This window comes from Megalobrama amblycephala, linkage group LG2 (genome assembly GCF_018812025.1).
Source record: "Megalobrama amblycephala isolate DHTTF-2021 linkage group LG2, ASM1881202v1, whole genome shotgun sequence".
NCBI classification, from domain to species: domain Eukaryota; kingdom Metazoa; phylum Chordata; class Actinopteri; order Cypriniformes; family Xenocyprididae; genus Megalobrama; species Megalobrama amblycephala.
This window is the reverse complement of record NC_063045.1, coordinates 44575612-44584353: the sequence shown is the minus strand read 5'-3', so window position 1 is coordinate 44584353 and position 8742 is coordinate 44575612. Positions and strand designations below refer to the sequence as shown.

The window sequence follows — 8742 nt, the reverse complement described above, 5'->3', positions numbered from 1 at the left end:
TCTTGTGTGTGTGTGGCTTTCTTATCTTGAATTAACAACTGTAGAGCATCAAAAGCAGTTTGTTATCGCACAACACAAAGATGACGTTAAGAGCCTTAAGCTGGAATTAAAAGAGTTTGGATCGATTGATCAATGTTAGCTACTCAATAAGGTCACAGGGACAGGAAACTGAGCCTATTTGGTTTATTGAATATTTGTGACGTATTCAGAATCTGTTTTGAAGAAGCACTGCTTATATATCGGACACAAAAGTAGCGTAACTAATACAGAACAGGCAACCTTGTTAATGACCAAAAAAGCTTATAAACAAATTGTGCAACTAAAAAAAGCTGCCATTTACATTTTATAAAAAACACAAACAAAACATGAGCGTTGTATTGACTCGGTAATCGAGCTTGAATATCCTGGTCTTGATGCCATTCACGCATGCAAATTTAATATCAACAGGAACGTCTTGGCCTCTACCAGTTTTTAGATGTATGACAACATCAAGATACAAGCTCTTACAAAAGCACATTTAAACCATTTCCAGTGTAACTATACACGTAAACTAGGGCAAAAGAACATGTGCATTACATTGATGTCTCTGTGTACTTGGTTGTGCTATTTTGTTTTCATGCCACATGAATGGATTGTCTCATGACAACCTCTATAAAAGCATGGTGGTGGTGAGAAAACACTTGCACGATTTTACCTAAGAGTGCAAATTGATGATATGCTTTTCATTCATCAATATTTTTGTGCATCAATAAATATACTGTAAGCTACAGGTTCCTTCTCATGGCTCAAGGTCCTGGCTTCAACTATATAGACACAGATACATGGTTTAAATTCTCTGGGCCAGAGGTCACAGTTCAAGTCTGGATCTTTAAACTTGATTGACGTGGCCAACTGTGTTTGGATAGTTCAGTCTGTCTCGATCAGTTCTGCACCCTGATCCATCTTCAGTCCGTTCTCCAGACGTTGTTCAGTAGCTTCACCACTTCCTCGTAGAGAACAAAGACAATGGCCACGTCCAGACACACTCGGCCCAATCGTGGGACTGTGCCTTTGTAGAACCTGCAATTCAAAGCATGAAAGTGTAAAGAGAAAGAAAAGAAAATGTTAAAAAAGAAATAATAATTACGAGGAAACGCATACGCTTGAGGGCCTTCGTTCTTCAAAATCTGGAATGCGCAATCCATGGTGCTCTTGTAGCGATGAGCCTCCAAACCCTAAAACAAATGGATTATATAATATATCAACAAGTGGTATTTAAAAGAAGTTTTCTTTAAAAATAACAAATATATTCATTTTAATGTATTATTTGATAAGCATCAGCCTCTGCTAACCTGCATTCGCGTCTTCACCACATCAAGGGGCGTATTCCCGAAAACACTCGCCGCCCCAGCTGTCGCTCCGAACATCGCTGTAACAAGCGGGTGCATGTCACGACCGGGGTCATCACCTGAAGATCAAGGAAGGAGGATCAGTTTTGTTAAACGCCCATACTTAAATTAATTTCAGGGTATTATTGTTGAATCTCATCCTCACCTTTGTACCAGTTGCGCAACAAGTTCATAACATAAAAGCGTATCGCCTGGTTGCTACCCTGCTTCAGAAGTGTAGCAGTCAGTCCTTGATATGTCCCTCGAACACCTAAACAGAGACATTTTTTCAAAAACTTATTTTTTTTAATATTTTATTTTATATTACATAAATATGTTAATATTTTTCAAAAAACTTTTTTTTTTTAAATCAAAAACTAAATTTTATTTTACATTTTATGCATTTTAATTTTTTGTGTGACGTTATTTATATTTTATTTTTTAAAAACTGATTTTATTTTTCTTAAATGAATAATGATATTAAGTAAAAATTGAATTCATTATTATTATTTTTATTAAATGTTTTAATTTTAAATGTTTTATCGTTCCAAAACTATTATTTTATTCTATATTTTAATAGTTTTTTTTTTTTTTTTTAAACGGTTTTTTTTTTTCATATTAATTTTTTTTTGTTTTTGTTTTCTACAGCCCTCATAAAATTTTCTACGAGTGGACCGTCTCCTCCTACTGTCTCTATTAATACATAAGTTTGTATGGGTCTCATATTAGTACCTTGATCTCTGATGATTTCCCGTACACCGTGGAAGAACCCTCGGTAGCGTGGCCTCAGAGAGCACTGGTCATGAATGAACTTCACCTGAAAATAATACAGACAGGAAATATTTTGAGTAAGATATGATTCAGAATATACATCATGATGTATAACCAAAATAACCAGTTAGTCCCACCTTGACAGTCTCCATTGGACAGACCACCAACACTGCCTCTGCAATTCCCGCTCCAAGCCCACACAGTAAACTTCCTTTATTGTCAAGCCGACCTGTGGCATCCCTCATTGGGTTACTAAGAACCTCGAATGTTCCAAACCTGCCATGTCAAAAACAAAGCGTAAGCAAAAGACACATCGCATATGAAGACCAATGACATGTAAAGACCAATGTTTCTTACCGTACTGCAGATTTTGGGATGGATCCATAAAGCAGTGAACTAAGCCCTCTATATAGACCTCTCAACCCATGATCTTGCACTGTCAGCTTAACACAGTCACCTGCACAAAAACCCAGGTTAAACAATTTTATTTAACCTGTTAAGGCCCTGATATACGTCAAACGAAATCAAAGAAGGAACAGTTGTGATGTTATTTTGAACGAAATCAGGCCAAGACGACGTTCGTTTTTGAGTTCAGTTTGCCAATGTGAACTTTCTGGAAAGGTTTGCTCCAGCTGGTAAACACCTTCAAACCACTATTGCTCCATGACGATTACATAATAGGTAGGTGTGGCTCTGGGGCTCCACCATCTTTGATGTAAAAATCTTTTCCAGTTAATTTTTCTGTTCAGTCTGTCGAGGTCAGTCATGAATAAAAAAAATCAACACACTGGAGAGCTCCTTTATGGCAGATATTAAAGTTTTAATTCTAAAAGACACTGGCATTGTTTTTCCATGTAATGCTGGTTGCTTTAAAGCAATCTATTGTAAAGTGCTATATAAAACGTGACTTGACTGGAGTGCCATGCAAACAACACAAAACAACACATCCCTATGGTCAGATGCTTTCTCACCACTGTCATTTTTGTTGTGTTTATTTTGTTACTGAAAGGAAATCACACAGCACAAATTTACATATTCATCTAAATATCGCTGTGTGTGGTGCAGTTGGGATGTTCTTAAACAGTATAACGCTGCAAAGGTATTTCGAACTTCGCCATGAGAATATCGAGGCCGTTAGAGTAGATGTCGACCATTTGATTGGTTTTGCCAATTAATCGGTTATCGGCAAAATCCATACCAATAGTTTTTCCAGGTTGCGTCTGTTGCTGGAGCGGCTGAGAAGGGTGCGCTGAGATTATACAGTACGAGAGCGGCCTCTAGAGGTCAAATAAAAACTATCACTGACGCCTCGCTGTGTTTGTTTTGACACATGAGGCTGCGCACTGCATGGAGCAGGACACTTCAGATGCAGATTTAAAATGGTATGTTATACAGAACACTAAAGTATGTGTTTTGATATCATTATAAACTAATTCATTTGTTGAGTAGATGCTGCATTAGTGGAGAACAGCAGTATGTTTGTCTAACTAACATGAATAATCAAGGTATAATAATAATACATTTTTTATATTTAAAAAGTAAAGTATATTTACATGGTTCAGTATTGTTTTTCAATTTTGTAAAAGTTTAGCACTAGTTTATGAGTTATGTTTGTTTTCATTCAGTATCCATTTTAAAAACTATCAGTTGATTAATCGATTATCGGCCAGCATGGGCCAACCTAGTTATCATTATCGGTAAAATCCACTATCGGGCAACCTCTACTTTAGAGTTGCAATAAAACAAAAGTAGCAACAGATCTTTTCTTCTGTATTGTGACGTACATCTGAGTGAAACGGATTAGCAAAAATCGTAAAAAACGAGAACTTGGTTAAATTCATCAGTTGATTGGATGTTGAGATGTGGGTGTTGCACTCAAAAGTGGAGGCAGATGAACAGGAGCTTGCAGGGTTAATTATTGGAGAAGTTCTGCATTAGTCACAAGAGTCGTTTTAACCGAAAAGTCTAGTTATGACATTTTGATTAAACATTAGGAGAACAAAAAGAAACACACCAATGAGCCAAAACATTATGACCACCTGCCTAATATGCTGTTGGTCCACCACGTGCTGCCAAACAGCACTGACACGCCGAGGCATGGACTCTACAAGACCCCTGAAGGTGTCCTGTGGTATCTGGCACCAAGATGTTAGCAGCAGATCCTTTAAGTCCTGTAGGCTGCAAGGTGGATCAAACTTGTTGGTCCAGTACATCCACAGATGCTCAACTGGATTGAGATCTGGGGAATTTGAAGATCAGGGCAACACCTTGAACTCTTCATCATGTTCCTCAAACCATTCCTGAACAATGTGTGCAGTGTGGCAGAGTGCCTTATCCTGCTGAAAGAGGCCACTTCCACCAGGGAACATCATTGTCATGAAGGGGTGAACCTGATCTGCAACAATGTTTAAGTAGGTGGCTTTTGTCAAATTTACATTCACATGAATCACCGGACACAAGAACGAGACTAATTGGACTAATTCTTTCACTCCTCCAAGGTCCAGTTCTAGCTTCATGTATCCACTGTTTGCACTTTCGACAGTGGACAGGGGTCATCACAGTGACTCTGATTGGTCTCCGGCTACATATGCAACAGAGTGAGATGTACTGTGTTGTGACATATTCCTACCATAACAATCATTAACATTTTGTGTGACTTGTGCCACAGTAGAACTGCTGTTTGCTCGGACCAGACGGGACAGCCTTCATTGCCCTTGTGCATCAATGATCCTTGGACGCCCAACACCCATCGCCCGTTTGTGGTTTGTGGCATCCCACAAGCTTTGCCGTTTCAGAGATACTCTGACCCAGTCGCCTTGCCATAACAATCTGGACCTTGTCAAAGTCACTCAGATCTTTATTCCTGCCCATTTTTCCTGCATCCAACACGTTGATTACGAGAACTGATTGCTTATCACCTAATCTACCCAGACCTGTATATGTGACCTTGTTAGGAGATGATGAACAATATTCGCTTCACCTGTGAATAGTCAGAATGTTTTGGCTTATCAGTGAATACACAGATAAATTGTATATAACATGCATTTAGAAATTAGATGATTTTTCATTCCATGCCGATTTTAATAAATGTTGCCCTCACCTATGCCTCGGTACCGAGGAGGGTTTGCTCTTTCATCTAATTGTAGTTGGGTCTTCACATACTCCGTTGGAAATGTGATGCAGATTTCAATGCCTCCTGCAATGCCACCTGGGTAAAAATAAAATCATCAGTAAATAAGGAGTGCCTAAATGGCATTCAGTGACATCAGCGGCAACCTATGTGATTCATTTAAGCTTACAGCTGTTTAACTTCTATCAAGGACAAGTCAGTTTCATACAAGGTCATTTTGTTTTAGTTGTATTTGGTTGTTTAAAACACAATTGCATACACCACTGCAACCAAAACAGTTTTGTTGGAATGTTGGAATATGGTTAAGTAGTTAAATTGACATTTATATTAATAAAGCACAATGGTTTAAGTGTCCAACCCTGTATAAACAGCGGAGTCAACAAATGAAATTTCTGGAAGTTACCATGTGGTTGACCCAGCAAAGACATGCAGGACATGGACTGACAGTGAGTTTCAGAGTAATGGCTGGAAGGGTTATGAAAGGGGACGTGCAAGCGTCGTCACGCATGACTGTTGTTGTGGGCTCGCGCATAATAGGGTATCGCGTGAATCACCAAAACATTAGCGCTTGTGTGCTTCTAACACAAACACAAATACGAATACGCATGTACCTGCAAGAATAGCCTTCCATGGATGGGTGATTTTTCTCCCTCCGATTGCAGCGGCCGCTAGATTTCTCTGGCCTGGATAAATGTTGGGAATTGGGGTAAAAGTGCGCGTCGAGCCCCCGCCAGCGGAGGGAATCCGGGTCAGCGTTGCATGATGCTGTTGCGGTGTGCATCCTCGTCTCAGTATCGCATCTTTGCACGGTCCCTCCGAAACAGAAAACGGTTTATACAAAGACGACATGATTTAAGGATGTTTTACGCGCAAAGTGAAAATCTGTACTGTTGACAACACGCAAGATGCGTCTGCCCAATAGGACGAAGACAACACAATCACAGGAAGACCACTCCGAGGCGTGGCGGCGAGGAGCTCATGAATATTAATATAGAGGTCATCAGCGAGCTCTATCATTGGTCGGTTGTAAACACTTGATTAATTTATTACCTACTCGTCTTATGTAATATTAATTAGGTGAATTAGATGATACAATTTTACTTCATATAATAATAATGGATGTTTGATTAGAAAATGTATGTTTACTGTAGCAAGCAGGACATCCAATATAGATATGCACAGTTATACATATGTAACTGCATGGGCGTACGGGACACCCCCGCAGCCCCCGCAGTGTGTGGGGGCCCCCACCCTATGATGGGCCCCGTCGCAGATTCACCTATTTACTATGTAGCCTTTGCTTTTTTAGAACTGAACTCAGTTGACTATAAATATGAAAATAAAGCATCCAAGTGAAGCCCAAAAATGCAAGCAGAAGATCATAGAAAATAGTGGTAAATTACCACAAAAGGGGGAAAAATTCACTGTTGCAGCGTTTTGTAAGGTAGCCAAGACAACAACAAGCTTTGATGCGCTGTGTGCCGAGACAAATAAATATGTTCGGTCTTTGCTGAGACATTATTATTGTTATTGTTTTTATTATTATATATTGCCCAAACGTATTTACCCCATCGCCAGCTCTGCTAGGTAATGGTCATTTACCGGAATGTCTGAACTTCTTTTCCAAATGTAGCCTAGCCAATAAGTCTAGAGTTATTTCTTTATTCTTTTACTGTAAATACATGAATTTAGTTTAGGCCTAGCCTATATCATTTGATGCACCGATCGAAATTACTGAAAATTTGCGGCCAAAACAGCAATTGACGCGCTTGTCTAGAAGGGAAACTTATATAGCCTATACGCAAACTTGTGTCTAACTTAGAATTTAGACCAAAAATATCTTATCAATTAATTAAGTAATAAAGACATGTAATAAAGTAATGAATAAATTAAATAAAAACAGAAAGACGTCTATTGCTTTAGCCTAATTCAAAGGCCGCGGAAACATGGGTTCGTTTGTTACACATTCAATCCATTCCACACCCGACATTGTTGGTTTTCTTCCTATTTATTAAATATAGGCAATTGGTTGATGAAACATTGATTGAAATTAAGATACAATTTCTACAAAACGAAATTCACTTTAAAGAAAGACTTAGCCTACTATAAAACATAACTTAATGAAGTGGTCAAACTCATGTCTAACCCACTGCATGTCTCCCGACATTACGCATCCGTCATTCTATTCACTTTTCATAATCAACATAGGTGAAATAAAAAAAAAATAAATAAATAATATTAGGCTATAGCCCAATATTTAAATATAAATATGAAACTAAATTGGTTACATTTTTATCCCTCTGGCCGACGAAAGCGCCGGCGCGTTCTGATGGATTTTTCCTCATGACAGCTGAAGCAACTTAAAACAGGCTTTCCGTCATTTTTCGCGATAGCCTACAGATTGGTGCAACTTGGGCGTAGATTTGGTTTCAACATTGGGGGGGGTTGAACGTTGGTATGCTGTCTATTATTTATTTTTATTTTTTTTATGAAAAAAATAATAATCTGTTTTGTGTGTAACGTTTATTGGATAATTTATTTCTTATCTATCTATCTATCTGTCTATCTATCTATCTATCTATCTATCATAACTTTATGAAATTTATGTATAATCATTCATCAAATTCTAACATAACTGAGTGATTCTAAAAAGAAAGAAATGATGTTAAATATTGAAACTGCCAGTAGGCGGCAGCGATTCGCTTTTTTTATTGAGTCAGTCACTTAAATCGTTCATTTAGCCAATTCGTTCAAAAGTCAGATTAATTCAGGAAGAAAACAAACACCGATATGAATACTTTTGTCGTTGATAAATACAGACACTATTAAAACATGAACTAACAAAACAGACGGCTGTTTTTGGTAACCGGTTGCAGTTACACTGTTAGTTATGGCTGAATTGCAATGGATTAGCTAGCTAAAATATATGTGGAGTGTACTTAGCTATTACAACATTCTCATACCTCCTTCTCAGTACATGCTTTATTCTTTTTAACGTCTCTCTTTGACCAAACTCTCATTCAAACAGTAGAGCGCCACTCGCGTTGTTTTGGTGAAAGTGCGACGCGCATTGGTTGGACGTTACCAATCGGTTCAATGGAGGGGGAGTATTTTTTTCTCTAATTTATTATGACAAACTCATATTTGAATACAAACAAAATTATTGCTTCAAAATAAATTAATTCTACATATTTTTCATCTGATCTACTGTGATTTTTATGTTGAAATATTGGGGGGGTTGTAACTGAAGCATTTGAATATTGGGGGGGGTTACCTCCCCCCCATCCCCCCCACAAACTACGCCCCTGGGTGCAAGACTATAAGTTGTCTACTTTTATTTGTGTACGCTCACAATAACAACAAAACCTTGTACTTTTGTAAAATAAAATAAATAAAAAAACAGGGTGTGCTTTCAGCTGTCTCTGCGAGAAACTGAAACGTCTCAAAAATGAACTTAAACAGAGCGAATAATTG

At 38.1% G+C, this 8742-nt stretch overlaps 1 protein-coding gene across 1 annotated transcript; it reads right to left on the bottom strand.

Moving 5' to 3' along the window:
* Nucleotides 1-169: 169 nt before the first annotated feature.
* slc25a1a (solute carrier family 25 member 1a) lies at nt 170-6257 on the bottom strand. The gene is made up of 9 exons (XM_048178454.1): nt 5880-6257; nt 5239-5346; nt 2496-2595; nt 2276-2414; nt 2100-2184; nt 1534-1638; nt 1332-1447; nt 1141-1214; nt 170-1059 (listed from the first exon to the last, which is right to left on the bottom strand). The coding sequence occupies exons 1-9, from the start codon at nt 6115-6117 to the stop codon at nt 945-947; spliced, it is 1080 nt and encodes a 359-aa protein (XP_048034411.1). The 5' UTR covers nt 6118-6257; the 3' UTR covers nt 170-944.
* Between the last annotated feature and the right edge of the window lie 2485 nt (nt 6258-8742).

What these genes read in the sequence shown, in the direction of transcription:
- slc25a1a (XM_048178454.1), bottom strand. Translation starts at nt 6,117, where the DNA reads ATGTCGTCTTTGTATAAACCGTTTTCTGTTTCGGAGGGACCGTGCAAA. An exon ending in TGGTGAAGACGCGAATGCAG is followed by an intron (nt 1,215 to 1,331) that starts GTTAGCAGAGGC and finishes CATTTGTTTTAG; the next exon opens with GGTTTGGAGGCTCATCGCTA. An exon ending in AAGAACGAAGGCCCTCAAGC is followed by an intron (nt 1,060 to 1,140) that starts GTATGCGTTTCC and finishes TTTGAATTGCAG; the next exon opens with GTTCTACAAAGGCACAGTCC.